General features: G+C 38.5%; 1 protein-coding gene across 1 annotated transcript; it reads left to right on the forward strand.

Annotated features, from left to right (window-relative positions):
- Positions 1-17837: 17837 nt before the first annotated feature.
- Positions 17838-18465, forward strand: LOC118833882 (60S ribosomal protein L12-like). Its single transcript, XM_036741301.1, has one exon. The coding sequence runs from the start codon at positions 17927-17929 to the stop codon at positions 18422-18424; it is 498 nt and encodes a 165-aa protein (XP_036597196.1). The 5' UTR covers positions 17838-17926; the 3' UTR covers positions 18425-18465.
- Positions 18466-27685: the final 9220 nt, after the last annotated feature.

Below are 27685 nucleotides of genomic sequence, written 5' to 3' on the forward strand. Positions count from 1 at the left end.
CCATATTTTTGTAACATTTTGTGAATGAGTTTGTATTCTAAACCAGTTCATCACTTGGCTGCCTTGTCTCTCCACTTGCACAAGAAGGACTCAAATAATATTATCTAGGAAATGTAAGATCTATAAATATTGTAGACAGACCATTCAGCAAAGGGCAGCCTTAGTGCTATCCTACTGCCATTGGAATGTAAGTGACTTAGAAGACTTTCATTGCTAGTCTGATGATCTTCCATGGACGATTTATGGGAGCACATGTACAAGAATTGCTCAAGATGAGAAGAAATGGAGGGCTTGCCCACTGCATTGTTGAATTGAGTACCAATATGTGTGGGATTAAATATCTATTTAATATTAGTTCTGCAAATATTCAATTTGATTTGAAAATTGTCTCTGTCATTATTTTCTAGGGGTACATTCATCTTTTTGTGTTTGTCTCTAAGTTTTTCTTCAACTTCCCAACTATTTCAACTGGCCTAAAGTTATACAATTTTGTATAATTATTTGTAAAAATGCATTAAACCCATATATAATATATATTTGCATATATATAAATTTGGCATGACATTCTGTTTATTTTCAAACTCTAAATATGGCAAGAACATAAAATCTTTATTCTTTGTATATTATCTTCAGACCTACTGCTTACCATAGCAAGACAAAAATTAAAATGATCCTGTTCTTGAAAGCAGTACTGTGGTATAATTGAAAGGAAACTAATCTGGGAAGTCAGGAGTCCTATGATTTTGTAATACTTAAACGTAAAGTTTTTGAGAAGTGATTTTTTGAACATACAGAAAAGTCGGTTTTACCAAGAACAAAATATTGTGGAGAGATGAAGTCAGACATATTTTCAAAATAGATTATCAAAATATAATATTTGAAATTAAATTATACATAAAATATTATCAAAACATTACAGAAATGTAAATAGGTGTGGCAAAAGTATTTTGAATCAGATATGTTATTTTCAACTCTTCAGAAGTGTGACTTCCCAGAATGCACTATATAAGGGATGATAACAATGCATGAGTTGTCAGATTGTCATTGGTGTATCCTATGTAGCTTATTCATTACTATTGCTTATCATGTCTGGGACAATAGTGAATTGGATTCCACATAGCCTGTCAAGGCTGACATGTTGTTATCTCCCAAGTGAGAACCTTGCCCAATGACCAATGAGCTAACGTACTACTGAAGGAAATAAATCAAATCAATATTGACATTTTTGCTATATATGAAACCAAAAGACAAAGGGAAATCACAGCTAAATGAAAGGATGGCTCACGGATTCTCCTTGGAGAGGAAAATAAAGGAGTTTGTGGAATTTGAATTATAAGAGATCTCATAAGACATTTAATCCATCTTCTACCTGGACAAGAATATCTATCAAGTTTTACCTTGAAGATGTCCACTAAGGGGGATGCCCCTACCTCCTAAAACATCACACTCCACTTTTGGGTAGCTAGTACTGTTAGGAGGGGTCTTTGGTTGTTGTTGTATTTTTTGTTATTGCTATATTTGTTTTGTTATTGTTGTTTAATCATTCCCTTGTGTCTAACTCTTTGTTACCCCATGGACCATGGCATGCCAGGCCCTTAGGAGGTTTTACCATACACAAAATCTAAATTTGTCATTTTGTACCATTCAGCCACTGCTCCTTGTTCTACCCTTTGAGGTTAAGCAGAAAAGGTCTATCATATCACAGTATTTTAAATACTTGAAGACGGCTTTCATGTCCTTCACCCCTCTGAGGTCAACCATTCCTAGTTTGTTCAACAGATCCTAATATGGCATGGTCTCAAAACTTTTCCCTTTTTTGGTTGCCCCCCTCTAGACACTCTCAATTTTAATAAGGCCCTTCTTAAAATGTGGTCTCTAGAACACTAGTTCCCAGATGTAGTCTGACTGGGGCAGAACATAACAAGAGTATAACTCCCCTGATTCTGTGCTCAATAACTCTTTCAATATAGCATAAGATTGCACTAGCTTTCTTGGCTCCCATATCATATTTCTGGCTAGTGCTGAGCTTATAGTTTTTTAAAACATTCTAATTGTTTTTTATGTTTGTTTTACTTTTTTTCTTTCTCCATTTTTCCTGGGCCCTTATCTTGTTCTGTGCTTTATTCCACAACATGATCAACATGGAAATATGCTCTTCATGACGCCACATATACGACCTGTATCAAACTGCTTGCACTCCCAATGAGGGAGATAGGTGTAATATCAATTGAGTTGGGACTTTCTTACTGTTTTAAAATGATTAATTAAATGTCTTTGAGTCTTACTAGGTGCTAAGCCCCAGGCCCAAACCCCAATTAGGTGCTAAACATATGTGGGTATGACTTGGTAACCAAGGTGGGGCCCCAGGTGGGGCTAACTAAGGGAAGTCCTAGTTTACACATGAGGTTGAGTGATAGGTTTGGGAAATCAGAGGCTCTTAGACCATGTGGGTTTAAGCCACCTCTGTGTGACAATTTTAGGTCACATGGGTGAGTCGCATGTGTGACTCACCCCTGACCCTGAAAAAGATGTAAAACCAGGGGTTGGCTTTCTCGTCTTTGGAGCTCTTACCGACAGCAGTGGTGGCGTGAGTGACCCTGGGCCAGCCCTTTGTTATGAGCTCCTGGGCTGAACCTAGATGTTGGTAACTATGAATCTGTATTTGGTCTGTCTGTTGATGTTTGTAATTCGTTTAGGGCTCCCACTTGTGCTGGTGTGCTGATGTGGAGACTCCGGGCAGCTGTAGCTAAGGGCCCTCCAGCTTGTAACCCGAATGCTGGGACTTTGTTAAACTCTGGTAACTATGTACTGGGATTTGAATCAGACAAGGTCTGTCTGTCGATGTTTGTAACTATGAATTGTATGGGGTCTGTCTGTTGATGCTTGTAATTTGTTTGTATTTTGCTCTGAAGTTCAGGGTGCTGGTCTTTTCCCCTGAACTAAATGAACGATATTTGTATGCTGAATTAAAGTAAGCTTGTCAACCCCTTAACATTGCTTTTCTTACTAAAGCAGATCAAAAGAACCTGTGCTTTTGCAGTGTGTTGGCAGCTTTCTGGGTGCTGGTTGTTGGTGGATCTTACACCCCCACAGAAGCTGCTAGCTGGATTGTTGAAACAATAGGAGGAGAGAACCCAGAACCCAGCTCTAAAAATGAATGCCAAAAACTGACTTCACATGCTACTGGGAAAACACAAAATAGTAAATTAACAAAAGAGAGAGTCATTTGTAGGTCTCATCCTTTTCAGGGTGTCACTAAAGGCTTCCTTCTTGGCCTAGGGCACGTGAACACTTCACTTGTTGGCATTGGGAGTATGGCCTTTGGGATGGCAGTTACATGTCATGGTCCTTAAGTCAGAAGTGTTCCATAGGGATGTGTCCCAACCAATGCAAGTTGTTGTACACTCTTCTCTTTCCCCCAGAGACATAGCTATTTGGGAAATTTTGGAAGAGACTGGCATCAAGTCCGAATTCAAAGCCCTATTGAGTATTGGGCAGCAATACGAGGGCCCAAACCATTTGGGAAATCCTATATGTACTTCATATGCCATCTGAAGCCACTTTCCTTCCACATTAGCTTCTGTCCACATGAGTGCCTGAAGTATGAGTAGATGAACTTCATGAACCTCAAGAAAGCAGACAACACAACTCCTATCACTCACAGAGTCACTAATCTACTGCTCTATGGGCACAGTGAAGGGTTTGAGAAGATTGAACTTGCCATGCTGGAATTCCCCTATGTCTACAGAGGCCTGTTCTATAAACTGTCACAGGGAGTTGCCAGAGCTCTATAGAAATGTGGCTAGAATGGATCAAAATTCATATTACATCCTTTAATAATTTAAAAATAGTTTGTGGGGTCAGATGAATGAATAATAGACTTTGGGAGTGATCACTGGACTTGTATTTTCTACAGTATTTTTTAAAGGATAAATGTGTTTAAAAATTGGCACATTTTTCAAAGTTTCTTTTACCAAGGCGGCCAGAATAAAGAAAAGAGGGGTGCTTCCTTCCCAGTAAGGCTCACCACAGTGTCACAATGGACCCATCAGTCATTTAGGCAATCTCCAGGGTTGTTGTTGTACCATAGACACAACAATTTATCCCACCCAGGGTAAATAAAAGGTTACAGTTTGGCCAAAGTCATCCCAAATGGGCAAACATGCCCATATTTCTATCTTTTCTATTCCTGTCTTCTGCCTCCTTTTGGAATGGAAGATGAAACAGAGGGCCCTGTGTCAATCAGCTTTTAGCAGATATGGGAAGGAAAAAATAGTTTTCTGTCCTGGTCCAATTTTGGATCCAAGCTTGTATTGTCCCATTTGCTTGAGTGTCATGTACCAGTTGGAATATTTCCTCTAGCAATAAGTGTTGAGTTGTTGGACTCTAGACATTCAAAGAAGAAACATTCTTCAATTGCACGTTTCAGAGCCAGTAATCTGCCATCCTCCTTCATGGCAAGATAGTGGTTGGCACATACTCCCTTAATAGATACCACTCCTTTCTCTTCTGCCTGAAGTTGTAGCTTAATTTGGGGATACTCTGGAATCCAGGGAACTCTCCTATCATTTTCTTTTACTAAATCAAGCAGCTTAGAGGTGAAGCCAAATTGAGGGGCCCCCATGCACATGTGGAAACAAAATGACAAACTTTTGTCCACACTGAAATTGAGCTAGAACCATTGATGCCAAAAGGCCCTCCATGAAATTACTCTACCCCTCAGATTGTTTTGAAATTGCTATCTAACTACCCCTTCTCTTTCTTGTTTTTGTGACATTGATTTGATGAATCTAAGTGTATTATATCTTATTAGATTCTTCCCAAATGTTCCAGTCTTGTCAAGATACTTTTGAATCTTGACTCTGCCATTCAATGTGGTAGCTTTGTATTAGATGTGAATTTGATAAGCACACCTTCTATATCCTTGTCAAAATTATCCATAAAGATGTTAACAGCACAAGGTGCTGGGGCATGTCCCTGGAGGCCTCCTTCTAATCTGATATCAAGCTATTGATGACTACACTTTGGATCTGTCCACTCAGCCAGTTCTGAATCTATTGAATAGCCTACATATATCCAGCTTGTCCAATACAATAGCTGGAGAGACTTTGTAAACTCTAGGTAAACTGTATCTACAATATTCCCTTATTTGACCTATCTAGGTACTCTGCATTTAAAAAAAATGTTAGATTGGCATGACCTGTTCTTGGTGAATACACTTTGGTGATTTGTGATCACTTATTTTTCCATATGTTCACTAATTATCCCTTTAACAAGATGTTCTAGAATTTTGCCAAGAATTTAAGTCAAACTCCTTAACCTATAGTTTCCACATTCCAATCTCTTCCTTTTTTTGAAAGCTGAGGATTTGATCTTTACCAATCCTGTGTCCCTTTCCTGTTTTCCACAATCTTTTGACAGTCACTGAGAATGATTCAACAATCATATTTGCTGATTCTTTCAGTACCTGAGGGTGTGAAGGTAGAAGTACTTGGCAAAGAAAAAAAAATAAGACTCTGCAAATTAAACCAACATATACTTTAAAATTGGGTGATTTCAAGACAAAGACGAATAGGGGAGGGCACTGCAAAATGTTTGGGAAAAGATTATTTAAGATTTAGAAACAAAAAAATATTCGAAGGCCTTAGACCATATATATATTTCTTGCCTACATAGCATGAATGCTTTCTTCGAGAAGAGAATCACCAAGTTCTGAACATGGCAAAAATTGGATAACATGAAAAGGTGTTTTCCTCAACCAGCAAATATCTGATCTCCTTGCAAAGCAGAAAGTTTTAATAAATATTAGCACTAACTGGGACTGAGGGGATTGAGAAAATGATGAATAGTATCACTTCATAAAATAGTGAAAAGCAGTGGAAGGAAAAATAAATTTACAGAAAGCTTAGTGAGAGACCTCATTTAAGGCAAGTCATCTCAAGAGTATTTAAAGGTTGCATTTGAAACACAACAAACAGATGAAAATGAGAAGAAAACGATTTCTGTAACAAACCTTGTCTCCATCAACAACAGCGGAAGCATCACATTTCAGCTTTGATGTCACTATCTCTTCTGTGCTGCATGAAGAAATAGAAGAAACTACATTCTACAGAAGAACACATTTTCATTGTCACACAGTTGATTGAAGGAGGCAACATCTCATTGTTCTTATCATTGGCTGTATATTAAAAAACAAGGCAGCTGGTTGATATAATAGCATGCTTCACCTGGAGTCAAGAAGACTTGAGTTAAAATCCCGCCTCTGTCACTGACTAGCTGACTTAACCTCTCTGAACCTCAATTTTCTCACCCATAAAATGGGGCTAGTAATGGCATCTCACTCCCAGTGTTCTTGTGAGGCTCAAATGTGGTAACAGGTAAAGTGCTTTGTAAATCTTAGGGTGCTTTAAGGGGCTGGCAATGATGATGATGATGATGATGATGATAATGACGAAGATGATGATGATGACGACGATGATGATGATGACAACAATGATGATGATAATGAATCAATAGTAAGATATCGTATGATTTCTTAAGTGCTTCTCTTCAATGAAGTATCTCTCATGGATGTATTTGAATCAGAGAAGATTCCTTGAAAGATGCAGCAATGGAGATACCTATGTGAGGAGTAGATAGAGCACTAGACTTAGAATAAGGAAGACCTGAGTTCAGATTTGACCTTTGGCACTTACAGGTTGTGTAACTCTAAGCAAGTCACTTAGTCTTTGTCTGCCTCAGTTTCTTCACCTGCAAAATGGGGATAATAATAATGCTTACCTCACAGGGTTGTGATGACGATCAAAAATGATCTGTAAAGCTCTTAGCACAGTGCCTGGCACGTAGTAGGCACTTAATTAATGCTCGCTCTCTTTCCTTTCCGTCTTTTTTGACCTTCTGATTCTAACTATGAAGTAAGGCATAAAAGAGGAAGATACAAGCTTGTCAAAGCTGTTTGCCACTGATGTGGAGGCTTTCTGATACAAATTTCATATGGTAGAAGGACCTATTGACTGATGTTGAGTTTATAATTCTCTGAAATGCTCAGATCATTTTCAAAGAGGTCAAAGTCCTGCAGATGCTCTTGTTTATAAATGATATAGTGTTGATGGCAGCAAGCCTTGGAATATTACAGAATCTACTTAACGAAACACAAAATCATTTGAAAGAGTTCAACCTATTTATCCACAAGAGAGAAAAATATATAGCTGGGTGAAGAATGCCAATTGTCTTTTCTCTGAAATGCAATTGGATGAATGGTCCCTCAAACTGACCCATCAATATATACATCTCTCTTGAACAAGCTAGAAAATGAACTGTGCCCAGAGTAGAATAAGGAGGAAGAGATCAGTCTGGATTGTTTTGAAAAATTGCTCAGGGCAGGCCGAATTCCCCTCACTTTTGGGAATTTTGTAAGCCACAGTGGAAGATGAATGTCAGAGATCACCAACCATGTTCTACTTCCCACTGGGAATCCTAGGGAGCTTTAGTAGGAGAGGATACCTCTTCTGTTGGCAGCCAGTTTGGAAATTAACCAGGTAAAACTTCAAAATTAACTAGTAAATCTCCATCAACCTGTCAGGGAGCCCTGGTTTATATCAGAGTATAACATTTTTTGAGCCATGTGTACTATGTGACTATGAAGAGGTCTGATCCTACTGGCAAGTAAGGGGAAAAAATGTTCACTTTGGGGAAGTACATTGACTCTTTCCAGCAGCTAGGGAAATATACAATGATGAAGAGAAGGCAATTTACAAAATGTGTCCAAAAGGCCTGAAAGAGTTTATTTGTCCAATTTCCACTGGCAAAGCCTCAATTACCTCAAGCATCACCTTCATTTAATATTTTTTTTTGCCAGTGGCCTTTGGCTGGGCCCTTAAGGTATAAAAGAGAGAAGACAGAATTTATAACTGAGCCAAGAACTGCAAATGTCCTCCATTTACAATTAAATTAGTTTGAAAGTAGAGTGCAAATACCTCATTTGGAAGTCCATGGAGCACAATCAATGGTTTAATTGTTATCATCAACATGGTTTAGTCTCCTTCCCAAAGTAGTGTCTGCATTATATTTAAAAGGCCTTGTTCTAAGGGTATCCAGAACATCCCACGGGCAGCTAGGTGGCACAGCTGATAGAGTGCCAACCCTGTACCAGGAAGACTCATCTTCTTGCATTCAAATTTGGCCTCAGACTAGCTCTGTGACCCTGGGCAAATCATTTAACCCTCTTTGCCTCAATTTCCTAATCTATAAAATGAGCTGGAGAAGGAAATGGTAAGCCACTTCATTATCTTTTCCAAGAAAACCCCAAATGGGGTCACAGAGAGACTGACATGACTCAAATGACTGAACAACAATAAAATAATATACCAACACCATCATCATATGATGGTGCCAGCTCTCCTGGGCTGGACCCGCTGTATGCTTTTGACTTTAGGATCTGGGAATTGGCTTGTCAATATGCAACAATTACTCTGGTGGGGAAAACCTAGGGGTGCTTTATGTTCTGCAAAGCATCTTAGGACTATATATTTTTTAACATTCAGCTTTGACACACACCCAAACACCACACACATTAAAAAAATTTCAACCCACATGCACTTCAAAGGAAATTGAATCCATATGTTTCTGATTCATTTACACACAACTCATCAAAATGTTGTTTTATGAGAGCTAAACTCAAATCCCACAAGGTCTGAGTGGGTTTTCTACTTGGCAGAGTGTTCTCCCTTCTCTGATTATTGCTAAATGTGGGCAAAGTGGCCCCAGTGAAATAGGAGTCCTCACACCTCCCAGTTCTGAAACCAAAATTGTACAGCACCTTTCCTTGAGATTCAAAAGGAATGTGGGAACTTTCCTTACCTCTCTGCCTCTCTGTCAGTTGTAATTTACACAGCTGCTGTTGCATTGGTGTGTGTGCATGGGTGTGTGTGTGTGTGTGTGTGTGTGTGTGTGTGTGTGAGAGAGAGAGAGAGAGAGAGAGAGAGAGAGAGAGATCCCAGAAGGATGCACAAATGCCAACAGAAAAAGAAAGGCAATTTTTACATTGTTTCTAGCCAGGAGGGAATGATCAGAAATTCTGTGAACCCAGTCACAAAATGGTAAAATCATAGTCTTGGGAACAATCTGGAAAAGTCATTTATTTCATCCTCTTGACTTCAAGCAAGACCCAAGTCACCACCAAATAAACAAGAACCAGAAAACCCTATCCTTTGTATTATTTCCATCCCACTTTCAGAATCATAGAGTTGGGAGACTTCAGGAGCACTTTGATCCCACCTATACCTGATCAAAGTATTCCCACTACAACACAACCAAAGAATGGTGATCCAGTCTTTTTTATGGTCCTATAACTTTCTTTTAAAAATTTTTTTTATTATTTAATATTTTTAGTTCTCAACATTGATTATTTTGAGTTACAAATCCCCCCCGCCCCCCACATCCAATCTTAGCTCAAAGTCCTTCTGTGAGAAGGAATATACTATTTCCTTCTCTAGTCTATCCCATTTGTGAATAACTCTAATTGTTAGGAAAGATTTTCTTTATATCAAGCCTAAATTTGTGATCTTTGAAATTTCCACCAATTTATCCAAGTTTTACAGCTTGGGGAAAATCTGAATGAATGCAAATCCTTCCTTCTTCCCTTACCCCCTTCAAATAGTATTTTAGATACTGAAGAGCTCTATAAGTGCATACCCCCTCCTTCCAATTCGTTTATCTCCAGGCTAAATATGACTACTTTCTTCAAACAATTCTCCATGTCATGAATTTGAGGCCCTTCAGCATTCTGGTTGTCCAATTCTATAGGCTGTTCAGTGTTATCTGTCTCTCTTAACCTGGCATGCAGAATAATTGTTTATATTATTCTAGTCATCATTTATTTTTTAATACTTCTGAAGAAGGAAAAAAAAATCTCCCTCGTGGCAACCTTGTCCCAGGTTTATTAATTGCTCCTGTCAGTGGCTTTGTCCCAATCAGATATTTAAGCCCCAAATGCTTGTGTGTTGAACCAAAGAGAAATGTCTGAAGAGCAACAGATAAAATTTAGACCACTTTCATATAAACACAAATCTATATATTATATTTATTATATATTGTATATATATAAAAATGTATATATTATATTTATATTGTATATACATATACATGTGTGTATGTATAAATAATATCAGTTTCTCCTAGAGCTTATATTTGTATGTATGTGTGTATATATATATACATATATAACTAATAATATAGACTTATATGTGATATATAATTATATATGTGTGTGTGTGTGTATATATATATATATATATATATATATATATATATATATATATATATATATAATAACTAACAATAATTTCTGTTCAGTCCCTTTGGGGATTTCTTTGCTAAGAAACTGGAGTAGTTTGCCATTTCTTTCTCCAGTGAATTTTACAGATGAGGAAACTGAGGCAAATAGGGTTAAGTGACTTGCCCAGGGGCACAATCAAATAAGTCTCTGAGGCCAGGTTTGAACTCATCAAGATGAGTCTTCCTGGTTCCAGGGCTGGCACTCTATCCAATGTACCACTTTAACTGCCCTAACTAATAACAATAGTTAGCATTTATATAGTGCTTCAAGTTTTGCAGAGTGGTTTACAACTATCTTCTCATTTTATCTTCACAACCCTGGGAGGTATGTTGTATTATTATCTCTATTTTACAGATTAGGCAACTGAGGCAGCAGAAGAGTAAGTGACTCATCCAGGGTCATATAGCTAGGAAGTATCTGAGGCCAGATTTTTTTAACTCAGTTCTTTCTGTCTGCAGCATACAGACTGTACTGTATACATATATACACCACACATACAACATGTGTGTATATGTATGTACATATACATACACATATCTTTGTATATGTATGTATATGCATTTAGAGCGAGTGTGTGAGTATGTGTATGTATGTATGTAAAACCCAGGCATATCACCTAACATGAAGGCACCCTTCAGGGGCCTTTGGAGAATGTTCAGGTTGTGTACCATGGAGGCCTCTTCATTTTCTACCAAATGGGTGGTAGTAGTCTTTGATTGGTTGCCTACATCTTTAAAACTGGCAAGACAGAGCTAGCCATTTTTTCTGTTATTATCATTGGCCATTCTTATCTGCTACATCCAGAAGATGAAGATCACACAGTTCAACATGTACACCATGAACTGAACCAGTGAGAGGGTAAGGATGTGATGACACTGGAGCTAGGGTTGCACGTGCAATGGTGGAATCCACCAGTTTAGCATGGAAACCCTGAAAAGTCAGGGAACTCATGTACAACAAAGCTTTTTGTACTTGCGACTGGGGCTGTGTTCTACAGGAATCTAATTAAATTAAATTATATAAACGCATTACTCTGCTAATGCATCATATACATTATAATATATATATATATATATAAATATAAATTTAAAGCATGAAATAAAAGAAAATCAATAATATTTTAAACAATTTATAAACAGTAGGTGAGAGCAATATGATTCAATGTTTCATTACTTTTGAAAATCTTGGTTTAAAGCCATGCCCCAATGGAAAAGTGGTGAAAGGGTATTCTCAAGTGATATTCTTAAAAGAATTGCAAACTATTAACAACCACATAAAAGAATGTTTCAGATTACTAATATTAAGAAAAATGCAAATCCAAACAATCCCAAAGTTTTTTCTCACACCTAACAAATTGGCAAAGCTGACCAAAGATGTCAATAGTTGGTGTTAGAGGAATTGTATGAAGATAGATACACTAATGCATTGTTGGTAGAGCTATAAAACAGTACAACTATTTTGGAACACAGTTTGGAATTATGCAAATAAAATACCTAAAATGCCCATACCCTTTTGATCCAGAGTTCCCATTACTAGGCTTATACCTCAAGAAGGCCAGTGACAAGGGTAATGTCCCCATATACACCAAAATATTTTTGCAATAGCAAAGAATTGGAAACAAAGTAGATGCCCAATACTTAGGGAGTGGTGCTACACAATTTGTGGGAACATAAATGTAGTAGAATATTACTATGCTGTAAGAAATGATAGAAATGGAAAAAGCACAGAAGATCTATATGAATCATGATGCAGAGTAAAGTAAAGAGTCAGGAAAACAATATATACAATAACTACAACAAATAAACAGAAAGAACAATCACACACACAAAAGTCAAAAGGGTATGTTGCCAAATTATTAAAAAACCATGATTGGAGAGAAGCGATATGAGAAGATAGTCCCATCCTACTCTGTTGCGGAGGTCGGAAGTTCACAGCTTTGCACATTGCATATATTTTCAAAGTTTTTTTGATGTACTGATCAGTGTTTTTGTTTTTGTCTTAAAAATACAATTTCTTACAGGACACTATAGGCTCTTTAGGATGGGTTTGGGGAGGGGATACTGGTAGAAATCATGGTCATGTAAAATAAACAAAAAATTAACAATGGCATTTTAAAGTAATAAAAGAATTGGTTTAATACTACAGTGAAATGATTTGAAATTTTAGTTTCAGGATCAGCTAACTTTGATTCTTGGTGTTTATGACTGCTTTTTATCGCTTAATTAATCAATCAGTCTGCCAATCAACAGGCATTTATTAAATTCCTATCATGTGCCAGATACCATGCTAGGTAGGCACCAGAGATAGAGATAAAGATTGAAACAATCCCTAAACTCACAGAGCTTATATTCCATCATCAGAAAAATAGACATCACAAAAATACATAAATTCAAATGGAAGAAGTGTAACATTGGCTGTGGATATTAGATGCTCATTTTTTCAATCCCATTCAGGTAGTAAATTCTCCTCTTCCCTTATGTTAATTAATTGTTCTTGCAAACTAATAAGAACATGTTCCACTTTTATAATGAGTGGATTCAAACCCTACCAAAGTCCTCCATTTGTAAGATTTTTTCTTTCTTTCTTTTTTTTTGGTGGAGGGGGAAAGCAGGGCATTGGGGTTAAGTGACTTGCCCAAGGTCACAGAGCTAGTATTTAGAAGATTTTTAAACAGGTTAGAAAGTTCTATTTTTAAGTCTCTAAAAAGTATGAAATAGGAAAGTTCTTATAGATCACATGTTTATATTTTCAGTAACATAATTCCATAACAACTGTGTAAAGGGCTGCGGATACAAGTAGCAAGACAAGACAGTTTCTGCTTTCAAGAAGTTCATAGTCTATTGGAGAAGACAACACACAGGAGGTTTCAGCTGCATGTCTGTTGGAAAGACTTCATGGCCCTTAGGCTGCGATCGAAAAAATAGATAATAATGAATCTCCTTCAGTGTCACTTCTACTCATAACACCATATCAAATTTAAAATTTTAAAACTTCTCTCCATATTGTGTTTCTTTTTTTAAAAAAGTAACTCCTTCTTTGTTAAAACTTTACCCTTACCATAACATGAAGAATTTTTCTTTTTCAAAAACATTATTCTAGTTAGTACACTCCTGACAGCCACTTGTCAACATGGGCTATCGCTAGTCATCTTGACTTTTGTCTTGCCACTGGACCTTGATGACTCTGGAGGACAGAGTGAGGCTAACGTTTTTGCACAGCTCTGCCACACTTCAATCCAATCCAGGCACAAGTCAAGACATTAACCTCATGACGTCATTGGCACTCTTTGAGAATGAAGGATGAATAACAACGACTTGTTGTCACCAAAAAGTTCAGAAAATTGGTAACACTTGTCTTTCCGTACAAGATAAATGCCTAACATCCATAAGCTTGACAACTCCTTCAAGCTCTTTGCCCTAAGATAGCCAGAGCTTCTCTGTAGGTAGTGCAAAAGATTTTCATGGTCACTCCCCATCACATTACAAAGCATTGTGAAGACTCTACTTCACAAAGGCCTTATTTCTGTCTAATTACACACATCAATGGCATCTTGTAGCATTTTATACATTTCTGCCTCCAATTCCTTTTCTGCCATGGTTTTCTTATGAGTGATGGAAAAAATGGATTTCATGTGTGGTGCCATGTCTGTAGCCTTAGCCTAGAATCCTTTTTTTGTTTAAAAAGAAATTCTATTCAAAACAATTACTTCATCGGCAGCTATTCTTACACAGTTTTTATTTAAAAAATTTTAAGTGAAGTCATTTCATTGAGACTGTCTTTTCTGGTATGCTTTTCCTGTTGTGACTCACAAAAAAATTAGTCTTCATGTATTTCATTATTGAAACAGAATCGAGTCAATATCATGAGCTAAGACATGTTAAAAACATCTGTACTTTCATTAAATTCTATGACAAATCTCCCACACTGTGTAGTCGTTCCCAATTCATTTCCCTAAATTCAGTCTCATTTCTCTATAGTCTATGGTGAAAAAGTATCTGCTTCTCTCCTTTGAATCTACTGCTCTTCCTGGTTTCAATTCCAAGCAACAAGATGCCCTTCCCAGGATAAACTCATCACTTCTATTTTTATCACCATGCTGCCAGCTCAAGTCTTGATTGATATTACCTACCTCAGCCTCCTCTCCCCTCTGATTGGAGGGATAAAGGGAAGACTACCAAACTCCTCCCAATGCCTTCCTTTACAGAGGACAGAAACTGGACTCAGCTCACTCCACTTTGCATCTGCTGCTCTGCGTGGCTACAACTCTATGGAACAAGATGGTTTCTTGCTGGGTACCTCCTGTTTTCTCTCTTCCCACCCTGATTTCTTGCCTCCTTTTGCATGTTGTCTTCCTCTGTTAAATTATAAGATACTTGAGGGCAGAAACTGTCTTTTTGTTCATTGTATCCCCAGTGATTAGAATAGTGCTTGGCACATAGTAGGAACTCAAAAGTGATAATTGGATTTATTGGATTGGTGAGTCCCTTTTAAGAGCTGCCCAGGTAGTTTGCACACCAATCTGACATAAATAATGTGGAGACCTGCTATTTTTCTGGAGAGTTTTATTTGTGATATGACAGAGAGCCTCCCAAGAACTATCAAGCTAGATGATCACTTTTCAGGGTCATATGAGAACAAATATTAAATCTAGAAGAAACTTCTAAAACTATTATTTGGAATTTTGAAGTTTTAGTCAAGAAGTTAAAAACCTAAGAGGATCAAGGGGCATTTTCATTAGTGCTACAGACTGAAATTGGAGGTTTTATATGAAAAAGACAGATTTAGGAGGTAAACATTTGGTTAGGAAGATATCTGAGGGATGGATTTCGCTTTCTTGACTATTACTTAACATTTATGATTGTGGATCAGGGATGGAGTGTAACTGACAAAGGCCAGCAATAATATGGAATATTTGTACAGAGAATCACGAATATGATCGAGAGAGCTTTAAATGGAAGAATAGGTAGATAATTATCCATGTGTATCTGTCAAATCTAATAACACAGAGAGCAACAGCAATAATATTGGAAGAAAAAATATCAATGAAGATCAGTAATTCACAGGAGTCAATTTTCAAGAAACTGGGCAATGTGGCAGTAATAATACTCATGGACTTGGATGCCCATATGCAAATATACTTCAGTTGGGTACTAAGGAATCTGAACTAGTGATCTTAAGACAAATCAAATTGTCAGTACATCTGCAAATTATATCAATATTGTTGTTATGTCTAGTATGTTGGAAATGATACTCACATAGTACTCATCCCTGGTCATATAATTTCTACATACCACATACCACATTTTAGGAAAGTCATGGAAAATATCAAAGCATATGTTGATGAGTTAACAGGATTGGAAATCATACTGGACAAGAATTAGTTGAAGGAACTGGAAATTATTAATATGAAAAGAAAATTTAGAAGAACACGTTAGCATGTTCTTTGCATCTTTGCAAAGTTTGAAGAATTGTCATATGGAAGAGGGATATCTCTTGTTTTGCTTGGCTTCAGAAAGAAGATCTAGGACAATGGTGAAAGTTTTGAAAGTCAGCAGCAGCTGATTTCAGTTTGACTTAAGGAAAAAAAGAAAAAAAAACTTTTTTATAATTAGGACTGTTTAAAAATAGAATGGGCAATGTCATGAGTTAGTGAGTTTTCCTTCACTAGAGGTCTTCACGTGGGTGCTGGATGACCACTTATTACATATGTTGTAAAGAGGATCCTTGTTCAGGCATAGTTGAACCAGAGAAGTGATTTAAAATCAATGCTGAAAACTAAATATGTTAAATAAATTAATATGGTATTCAGTGTTAAAAAAAAAGTCAAATGGAAACAGAGACCACTAAATCTATATAAGAATCCCTATAGGCCACATATTGACTTAGAAAATTACATACTACCATTATCTCTGTTCTATTATATTTTTATTTTGTTAAATATTTCCCAATTATATTTTCATCTGGTTGGGACCAAATTTTAATGTGTTTGACATCTCTGAATTAGAATATTCTATCCAGCACTTCTTAAATTGTGAGTCAGGACCCCAATAATTGGGCAACAGTAAAGATTTTTGAAAGCACAGCAGGTGGGGGTGGAGCCAGATGGTGGAGTAAAGGGAGGGACTTGCCTTGGTTCTCCTCCCAAACCCTCCAAATGCCTTTAAAAATTTAGTCTGAACAAATTTTAGAGCATCAGAACCCATGAAAAAACAGAGTGAAACAAATTTCCAGCCCAAGACAACTCATAAGATCAGCAGGAAATGTTTGTTGCACCAGGCTAAAAGGAGTGCAGTCCAGCACAGTCTGCACCAGTGCAGACCAGGCCCCAGAAAGCCTGGAACAGACCTCAAGGCAATTGAATCGCTGACAGCTGTAGTGGTTTCCAGACCTCTTGGCCCACAGACATCAGGGATGACTTAGAAAGTCAGCAGGAAGGGTCTGTTGCACCAAAATAGGAGTGGAGCGCAGGCCAGCACAGGCCCCTCCAGCATTGCTCAGCCCCAGCAGGCCAGGAGCAGGCCTTGGGAGTGACTGAATCAGCAGTGGCAGTAGCAGAGGCAGTGGCTGCTTTCAGGGCTCCCAGCCCACAGACAGTAAGGGGATTGAACAACTGGTCAGAAGGAGATTACAGAGGTCTCTTTGCTAGCACTGAGGCAGGACTCTACTGCTTGGCCCATGCTAGGATCTGGGTCCCAGTCCTGAGTGGCAGTTACAGGGTGAGGAGGAGCACTAGCATAGCAGAGCTTGAGGCAACAGTGGAGGAGGTGACCCTTTTCACCGTGCAGAAAAGAGTGTTTGTGGTCACTCACATACCAGAGCACAGGCCAGGAGAGGAGTAAACACCTCTCCTTAGATCATACCACGTTGGGAGAACTGAAAACATACAGGACCCTAGAAGTATCTCTGAAAACAGTTGCACAGAACCCCTGAAGCTTGCGACAGTGCCCCCTCCAGCCTGAAAGCTGAGTCCTACTTTAACAAACAATTAAAAGTCAAGTAATAGGCTGGGAAAATGAGCAAACAACAGAAAAAACCTCTCACCATAAAAAGTTATTATGATGACAAGGAAGATCAAAACACACACTTGAAAGAAGATAGCAAAGTCAAAGCTCCTACATCCAAAGCCTCCAAGATAAATAGGAATTGATCTCAGGCAATGGAAGAGTTCAAAAAGAATTTTGAAAATCAATTAAGAGAGGTACAGGAAAAGTTGGGAAGAGAAATGAAAGTAATGCAAGAAAATCATAAGAAAAGAGTCAACATGTTGGTGAAGGAGACACACAAAAATATACTGAAGAAAATAACACCTTAAAAAAACAGACCAGGCCAAATGGTAAAAGAGATCCAATAAGCCAATGAGGAGAAGAATGCCTTAAAAAGCAGAACTGGCCAAATGGAAAAGCAGATGCAAAAGCTCACTAAAGAAAATAATTCCTTTAAAATTAGAATAGAGAAAATGCGCTTTTTTTTTTGGCTCCCAGCTCGTGGTGGTGAAGGTGCAACTTCTTTCGGTCATCCTGAATCCGGGTTCATCCGACACCGGCAGCCACCCCGTAGCGTCCAGGCCAAGCCACCACCTTCGTTGCCGCCATGCCGCCCAAGTTTGACCCTAATGAAATTAAAGTCGTGTTTTTAAGGTGCACAGGTGGTGAAGTTGGTGCCACATCAGCTCTGGCCCCCAAAATTGGTCCCTTGGGTTTGTCTCCCAAAAAGGTTGGTAATGACATTGCCAAAGCAACTGGTGACTGGAAAGGGCTAAGAATCACAGTGAAACTTACCATTCAGAACAGACAGGCCCAGATTGAGGTTGTGCCTTCTGCCTCAGCCTTGATCATCAAAGCCCTAAAGGAACCTCCTCGGGACAGAAAGAAGCAGAAAAATATTAAACACAATGGAAACATCACTTTCGATGAGATTGTCAACATTGCCCGACAGATGAGGCACCAATCTTTGGCAAGAGATCTCTCTAGAACCATTAAAGAGATACTTGGAACAGCCCAGTCTGTGGGCTGCAACATTGATGGCAAACACCCTCGTGATGTCATTGATGACATCAATAGTGGTGCTGTTGAATGCGCAGCAAGTTAAAAGCTACAAAGGAGACTATTTGCAATAAATTTAACATTTGACAACAACAACAAAAAAAGAATAGAGCAAATGCAAGCTAAGGACTTTATGAGAAATATGAAAGCACAACAATCAAGAATTAAATAAAAATCAAACCCATAATGACTCTGAGGTGTTTCTGGCAGCACTTGCACATGTTGCATCATGCAACTTCACTGTAGCCTTGGTTCTGAACACACAGCGCGTACACTTTGCACTGCGCATGCTCTCAGGCTGTACAATGCCAATGGACACTACCAAAAAGTGAAAAGGGGTCATGAGCTGAAAAAGTTTGAGAAACCCTGTAAAATCTATACAATACCCTAGAAACCTCTCCACCATGGAAGCTCCCTCCACCCCTATGTATCATACATTGGAAATATCCTCTGACTCTTTGGCTGGCTCCTCTGATAACCCTCATTTTAAGGAGGGAAGCCAGGCCACCTACATCTTCATTCTCTCTTGGCTGCTTTTCTTACTCTCTTCCTGGACTTTCTCTACAATGCTCTGGGGCTTTATCTCTCTTCCAGTCCCTTTGCAGCTCTCTGTTATGTGTTATCTTCCATCATTATAATGCTAGCTCCTTGAAGGCAGAGACTGTCTTTCTTCTAATATTTGAACCTTGCCTCTGACATAGTGCCTGTGGGACTTTGGGCAAATCATTTCTCCTTCGTGGGCCTCAGTTTCTTCATTTGTAAAGTGAGGGGGTTGTATTATCAGGTGGTCTTTGGGATCTCTTCCAGCTCTCTATCTATGTATTCAATTGTATGTCAGTGTATTCTATTACCTTCCAGCTCTGAGATTTGGTGATTTTAGGTAGTAATGATTCGTAGCAGATGCTATCCAAGCAGTATAGTAGATAGAGTCCTACACTACTCCACCTCAGGCGTTGATTAACTGTGTGACCCTGATCAAGTCACTTGAACTGTCTGGGTCTTCAGTTCCCTACCTATAAGATGGCGGGTGGGTTGGATTCAGTGACTTTCAAAGTCCCTTTTAATTATAAATCTGTGATCTTAGTGAGCTAGAAATAAAACCCACTGCCTTAGATGTTTACATAAAAATAAATCTACAAAGTATGGATGATAAATAAGGTAAAGAAAACAATCCAGAGGGCAAATTTTGATCCGATAAGTATACTTAGACTTAGTGCTGAAGGACTCACTGATGCAATTTGGAATGAGAACTCAAATCTGGGTAGAGTACATAACTTAAGAAGAACAGAAAGTTTAAAGTCAAGGATGGTGGAATTGACTTTTATGCTAATATATACATACACATATACACACATACACACACACACACACACACACACACACACATACTCTCTCTCTCTCTCTCTCTCTCTCTCGGATAAATCCAGGAACTTGAAGGAAGAAACACAATGGAGAACATCTGGGTCCAGATCAGCGGAGGCCAAAATAGAAGTGATTTTTGTCATTTTTGTACTGCAGATCACTTGAAAAGAAATAAGAAATAAACGAGTTCAAGAAGCAGACCACTAACTAGTTACAACAGCATGCTAGAGTAGAGTTGAGGGACTTCAATTATTTGGTTGTCAGCTAGAAATCTCTTGACTAGCCTGCCTGTTAAATTTATCCTTCAAAGGCTAAAGAAATCAACAAAGGGGAAATTTTTTCCTGGATGTGATTCTCACCAATAAGGAAGACGTTTGTGGGATATAAAAAGGCCCTTGGAGAAAAGATCAATTCATCTTAGAATTTGTGATAGAGGAGAAGAAAGTCAGGCATAACCTGTCATGCATGCTAGAGTTTTAGAGAGCAGATTTCAAATGGTTCAGAAAAAGAACAGATAGGATCCCATGGACTAGTATTATATAGTGCAAGGTGGCCCAAGAAGGATGGAAAGGAATTCTGAAGATGTGAAGAAAAACAATCCGATGAAGAAGGAAAGTGGGAGTTGTGAGAAGATACCAAAGGGTCATGGCATCATTTATCTAGCATTGGAAGGAAATCCTGGGACAATCCAGTCTAATTTAATCCTTTTATTTTACAATTGTGGAGGCACAGGGAAACCCTCTCTCTCTGTCTCTCTCTGTTTCTCTCTCTGTATTATGTGTATATATATATATATATATATATATATATATATGTATAATATGTGTATGTGTATGTATTTATACACATACACATACACACACACACACACACATATATATATATATATATAATTTTTAAAATTTAATTTTTTGTTACATTTTGAGTTCTGGGTTGACTCTTTCCTCCCTCCTAACCCTACATTACAATACGTACTTCCATACATCAGTTCTTCCTCTGGAAGTGGATAGCATTTTTCTCCATAAGTCCTTCATAGTTGGTTTGAATTATCATATTACTCAGAATAGCTTAATCATTCACAGTTATTATTCAAACAATATTGCTGTTAATACATATAATGTTCTCTTGGTTCTGCTCATTTCACTCTATATTATTTCATGCAAGTCTTTCTATGTTTTTTCTAAAACCAACCTCCTCATCATTTCTTGTTGCAGAGTAGCATTCCAAATTAATTTATAGTTTAATAAAATGTGTATAGAAGATATAAGTGGGGTCAAGCAACTGAGGGTGAATAGAAAATAATAACATGGTCTGGACTGTGTGTGTATAAACTACTGTCAGGGACTGTGACAGGATCACAAAGCCCAGAAACATCTGAGCTTGGTAAGGAATTCCAAGGACAAGATCCTGCGACAGCAAAAACAACAAGAAGAATGTGTGTTTATTTTTGTTTGTTTGCTAGTTTGTTTTAAAGTTATCTTTGCGGTCATTAGGAATTGAAAAAAAGCTTAGGACCACAGGACCAAGGCTCTAAGTAGATTGAATGGTGATAATGGGTAACAAGGAGGAGGCTAAACTATTTAAGCAATTTCTTTTTTTGTTTTCTCTTCCAAGAAAGAGAGGTCTCTGGATTGGGAAGCATAATACGAAAAAGATTAGCAGGGATCAGTTACCCAAGGTAAGTGGGGACATAGTCAGACTCTATCTTGCTAGCTTCAATCTTTTCAAGTCACCAGGGACAGATGAAATACATCCATGGATGCAGTGACAACTGATAGATGTGATTGCTAAGTTCCTTTTGGTGATCTTGGAAAGGCTGTGGAGAAGTGAGGTGCCGAGAAGCAGCATAGTAAAATCAGTGGAGTGCTGGACCCAGACTCAAGAAGGCCTGAGTCCAAATTCCACCTTGGGCAATGACCACACATCTTAACCTGGGAAAGTCATTTGAGCTCCCCAAGCCTCAGTTTTATCATGTTTGTTAATACCTACCTCAAAGGATCATTTCAGGTATAATTGAGGTTTGACACATCTAGAGCACCTAAATGGAGTAACCCTCTTGTAAAATGCTAGGGTACTGCCTTTGGAAGACCGAAGAACTGGAATATATGAGGGCATTCTGCATTGACCTATCACATGGTTTGGGAGCAGCATTTTTCCTTTGGCTATGCAGCCTGAATGGTCAGTGTCTTTAAAACAGCCTGACTGAGCTTCAACTATAGATTTTGCTGCATTTGAATTGAAAGGCGAAGGTAACTCCTTCACTCATACTGTGTCACAAAGCAGGGGAAACCTCCCTCTTCCCCCACTCAGGAGACCTGGAGAAATTGGTGTAGACCACTGGGCTTTTCATTCATTCTTTTCCATTCCAGGTGCAGGGAGGAGAGTCTTCCATCCTCCTAGGAATATGAACCACAGGGATCTGAGATGTTGCAGCCAGCTCAGCAGTGATGACCCAAAGATCAAGGGTCCTAGGGCTCCAGCCCAGAAAAAGCAGGCACAGATGGCTTTGGAGTTGAACTTTGTGGGATACATGCTGTGTAGGAACTGAATTAAATTGTAAACCTAAACCCTCTCCAGAAACCAAGGTAGTGTAGAGAGGATTATATCCCTGAGGGGCTGGGGAAAATATTTGTATTCTTGTTCTTGCTATATCTTTGAATTGAATATCCTTTGCAAAAGCTAATCCAATGTTAAATGGTTAAATGTAACTGGGGTATTAATCATTGGGCCCCACAAATTTGGGGGAACTTAGCCATGGAGACTTGAGCCAACAGCAAAGGAAAGAGACTCCTCAATTCCATTGCTAATTGGCATAAATGATCTGGAAGCACAATCCATCCTAGCTAATCCATTGAAAGAGTGGACAACATTTCAAACAATTCATGACAATTAATGTAACTGAATTGAAATATGGGGACTCATTAGAATGAAGAAGTTCTGTTAGTTGGCACCAAAGTAGAACCATTTATTCAGCTAAACTCTTGTTTTCTCCAGGGGGACCATGACTAGTTTCATTTGCCTGAGGGCTTTTGAGCGGAAAACCCCTTCCAACACTGAAAAAGTGAATCCAGGATGTACTGCTGGGGTCCCAAACCAAAATAGATGTTTCTTTATGGAAACATATAGGCCCAACATGTCTCCTTTGATTCTATGAAAACTTATGATGTATATTCGTCTCTCTCTCTGTCTCTCTCTCTTTCTCTCCCTCTCTTCCTCCCTCCCTCCCTCCCCCAACTCTCCTCATTTTAAAACTTCCTTCAGATTATGATTCTATTATCCTTAGTAAAATTTGCTCCCAGAGAGTCTGGTAAAAGTGATACTGATATTAATATCCTATTACATGCTTTCCCATCTTCCATCTAAGTTTCATTGCAGGACCATTCAGGGGCCACTGAATACTCTTCTGCATTCTTTCATGGTTTTGTGTCATGAGCTCAGGATAAACTGGCATAACAAAAAATGAAATGGTATATGCCCTCTCTGGCAGATAATTTTAAAATTAGCTCAATATCACAGTACCTGTATGACCTGGTCAGTGTCATCTCATGTTACAGATGAATACCTCAACCACAGGCCTTTTTCATTACCTTGTGGTAGTATGTTCTTTGAAAAATTAAAAAGAATTAATTGATGCCTTATATTTTGAAATGATAGTCATTTCTCCTAACTTTACCACATGGAACATTGCCTTATTACAAAGGGTGTGTGTGTGTGTGTATGTGTGTGTGTGTGTGTGTGTGTATGTGTATGTACGTGTTTGTGTGTGTGTGTTCCAAACCTGCGATTTCATTAGTATAAGAGTCTCCTAGTGAGGAAACTCTCTCTATTAATGCATTCAGCAACTGTTCTCTAGAATCCATGATGACGTGTCTACATAGCCTTGACCCTTATAGTTCAAAGATGATGGCACTGAAAGTGGATACTTATCCTACTATCTACCATGCAACAGGACCTCTACAAAGAAGAATATCCAATCCAACAGAGTCAGCAAGGACATCCTGTAGACATCCGATATGGATCATACTCCATGATGAAAGCTTCCTAAATCTGTATTAACAGAGGGGTGTGTGCTTCATCATTACTTCTCTGGGACTCAGATGGCAGAAAGCCAGCATGGTGTAGTATATAGTGTTGGATGTGGAGTCAGGAAGAAGTGGTTTCAAATTCTGCCTCAGATATTAGAGGTGTGACCCTAGGTAAGCAACTTAATTTCTGTGGGCCTCAGTTTTCTTATCTGTAAAAGAAGGAGGTTTGACTCAATGACCTCTAAGATCCCATCTAGCTCCAAATCTCTGAGATCATTATCCCAATAATTTGGTTTTGAGTACATTTTCATTATTATGGTCATCATGTATATTGTAATCTTGAACGTGCTGATTTTGTGTTGCTTCAGTTAACTCTTGAAACCTTGGTTTCCTTATCTATAAAATGAGGGTGTTGAGCTAGATGACATGTACAGTTGCTTTATGACTTTAAATAGAGGACTCTATGATCTAAATCTTTCCATACTTCTGTGAATTCCTCATACTTGTTTCTTTTGGTTAGAGGAAGAAATGGAGACAGAGAAGAACAGAAAGACATGTGTAGTCCTATAGAAGCCAAGTGTGGAGGGTATCAAAAAAGAAGGGAGGGTTAGCAGCTTCCAACGCTGCTCAGAGGTGAAGGAAAGTGAGCACAGAGAACAGACAATTGCATTTTACAGTGAAGAGACCAGCAACTTTGAGAGAGTTGTTTTAATACAACAGTAGGAATAAAAGTGAGATTACAAAGGGGTTGTGGAGAGGTTTTGTGGGTAGCAAAACACCATTAATTGTAAAAACAATAGCAATTTATGTTCTTAGGAAGTAAACTCCTTGAGGTCAGGGACTATTTTTGTCTTTGTTTTAATCTTCGTAGCTTGGCATAGTGCTCATTAACTCACTGAAGAGAATGGAAAGACTTACATGAACATGATGCTGAGTGAAATGAGCAGAAGCAGAACATTATACACAGTAACAGCAGCATTGTGCTGTCCATGATGAACAACCTAGGTCTCAACAATGCAATGATCCAAGACAAGTGCAAAAGACTCATGATGGAAAATACTATCCAACTCCAGAGAAAGAACTGATGGAGTCTGAACACAGATTGAAGCATACTAGTTTCACTTTTTTGGTTTTTTTTGTGATTTTTTTCCTTTTGTTCATGACTAATGCGGAAGTATGTTTTACATGATTGCATGTATATTAGCCTATATGAGATTGCTTGCTGTCTTGGGGGAGGAGACAGATAGGGAGAAAAATTTGGAACTTAAAATCTTTCAAAAAAGGAATGTTAAAAATTTTCTTTATGTATAATTGGAAACACTAAAATACTATTAAATTTACAGCACCAGCCCTGGAGTCAGGAGGACCTGAGTTCAAATCTGACCTCACACACTTGACACATGTACTAGCTGTGTGACCTTGGGCAAGTCACTTAACCCCAATTGCCCTGCCAAAACACAAAAAAAAAATACTATTAAATTAAAAAAGAGAGAATGCTTTATAGTTACAGAATGATTACTATGGATCTCATCTGAGATCCATCTCATCACTCTTTTGACAGGTTAAACAGTCCAAGGGGAGAAAGAAACAAAACAGTAGCTCAAGGAGGTGGCAAGGTCAAAAGCAGTTTTTATGGATAAAGAGATCTGAGAATAAAACACTACATCTTGAGGCAGTCCACCCTACTTTTTGATACCTTGACAAGTTTAGTTTAGTAGTCTGCCTCTCTGAAACTTCTAACAGTTGTTCTTAGTCCTGCCCACTGAAGATGGGCAAAATGAGTCTAATCACTCTTCTATGACAGTCTTTGAAATAATTGATGACAGTCATAATGGCCACACTCACCCCCGAGTCATTTCTTCTCCAGTTTCTGAGACAGATTTTCAGTTGGCCTGGGGTCCGATTCCTTCCTCATGCTGGTTGCCCTCTTTTGGATGGTCTTCAGAATATCAGCATCTTTTCTAAGATGTGACATCCCAACCTGATCAGTATTGCAGGTGGAGTCTGACTTCAATAAATAGCAGTAGAAATATCACCTTCTTTGTTTGGCCCTTACATCTCTCTTAATGCATCTTTGGGTAGCATTTTTTTTGGCTGCCATGCCATACTGCTGATCTATATTGACTTTTCAATCCATTAAAACTCTTTGATCAGCTTCACAGGACTTTTGTCTAGCCTCACTGTCCCCATCCTGTACTTGTGAAGTGGGTTTTATGAACCCACATGTAAGTCACTGATCTACAGTACTATCTTGATTCTCACAAGAGCACTGTGTAGTGCTCTTACCAGCAAGGAATCTGTAATTGATTCTATCAGTAACTTCATCTTTTTTTTTCACTTTAAACTTTTAGAGTTTTTTTCCTATAAACTATAACAAAGTTCCATTGGTCAGCTATCCTGGGCAACCAGTTGCAAGCAAATAAAGACTTTCTAGATCTAGTTACTAGTTTTTTCCACCTCAGGGACTCCTTCCTCTCCTCTTAGGAGGACACTGGTCTTCCCTATAACAAGACACTGGTCAGATGGGCTTGCCCCATGAGCCTAATGTAATAACAGAGCACAACTCATCAGAGAGAAGTTGGAAGGTCATGATTTTACTTGCTGTCAGTAACTTGGGATCAAGAGTGAGGAATGGAGTGTGATACTGAGGGAGGTATGTAGCAGACCCAATGCACTACCAGTTAATACAAAAGACATGACTCAGCTGACCCGAAGCCCCATCCTGCCACCAGGAAATCTTAATCCTAGAGGAATTAACCTGCTCACCTTTGGCACTTTGTTCTGGATCCGAGTTGTCCCAATTGGGGGATGAGGACAGGGGCTTATGGGAGTGAAAGCTCATCTCAACCCTCTCTTCCTAGCTGTCCCTGGATAATAGCTACATATTTGACATCTAGCCACTCACCTGCTCTCTTGCTATTTTCCTTGTCAGTTGTAGTCGCTTTCTTCCCCCTCCCCATTTTGACTTCTTACTCTGGCTCTGAAAATGGTAATCAAATCAATACTACTAGAAAAGTTGTAACAATTGAATGACAATTGAGGGATCTATTGTCAATCCCCATGACTCTGCAGACCAAAACTCCTTCCCTGCCCAGAATCCCCTGATTAGAATATATGTTCTGGAGGGCAGTTATTGTCGATTTTTGTATTTTTATCCCTAGTACCAATCACAGTGCCTGGCACATAGTAGGTGTTTTATAAATGTTTATTCTTTTATTCACTAAGAATCTGGTGAAGGACAATAGGAACCAAAGCAGCAAGAACCCACTTCCATCCATGCTCCATTCACAAGCTTCCTAGGCCAGTCTAACCTATTTTTCTCTGCTTTATAAACACTTTACTGTGGTGATACCTAACCTTAGGCACAGTGTCAGGGCCATTTGTTCTTGATCAGTACTATATCAGAATTTAAGTGACATCTTCCAAAGTGGATGGATGAGTGTCTTCCTGTAGCTTAAAAACAGATAAACATTTATTATGAAAGTGGTGGCAAGGTAATTTTAGCAGGGTAGACTTTAAAAAACATAGCCATTGTTTAATAAAGAGTTCCTTTACTTAGTGAAAATGCCTTAAAAAAACCAGGCCAACCTTGAGCTGTTTTACTCCAAATGAAATCTGCTGACTGGTCCCAGTTCAGTCTTTTGGTACAATTCAGTTGACATCTCTCCACATTCAGACAAATGCACATGACACAGGGAGACAGGCCAACATAATTAAACATTGGCCCAGATCGTTTTCCTTAATTAGCTTTGAGTTTCTATAATGAAAATACCTGGAGACTTAGCTGACTTCAAAGTCCCATTAAAGCTGTGCTGTTCTTGTTGCTTTGAAAATTTGGGAGTTTAGGGCTTGCTGTCTCATACTCATTAATGATAATCATTATATGATATGCTTAAAAGTGCCTTTGATCTCTCGATCTC

Source organism: Trichosurus vulpecula, chromosome 1 (assembly GCF_011100635.1).
Source record: "Trichosurus vulpecula isolate mTriVul1 chromosome 1, mTriVul1.pri, whole genome shotgun sequence".
In the NCBI taxonomy this organism is placed as follows: domain Eukaryota; kingdom Metazoa; phylum Chordata; class Mammalia; order Diprotodontia; family Phalangeridae; genus Trichosurus; species Trichosurus vulpecula.

What these genes read in the sequence shown, in the direction of transcription:
- LOC118833882 (XM_036741301.1), top strand. Translation starts at nt 17,927, where the DNA reads ATGCCGCCCAAGTTTGACCCTAATGAAATTAAAGTCGTGTTTTTAAGG.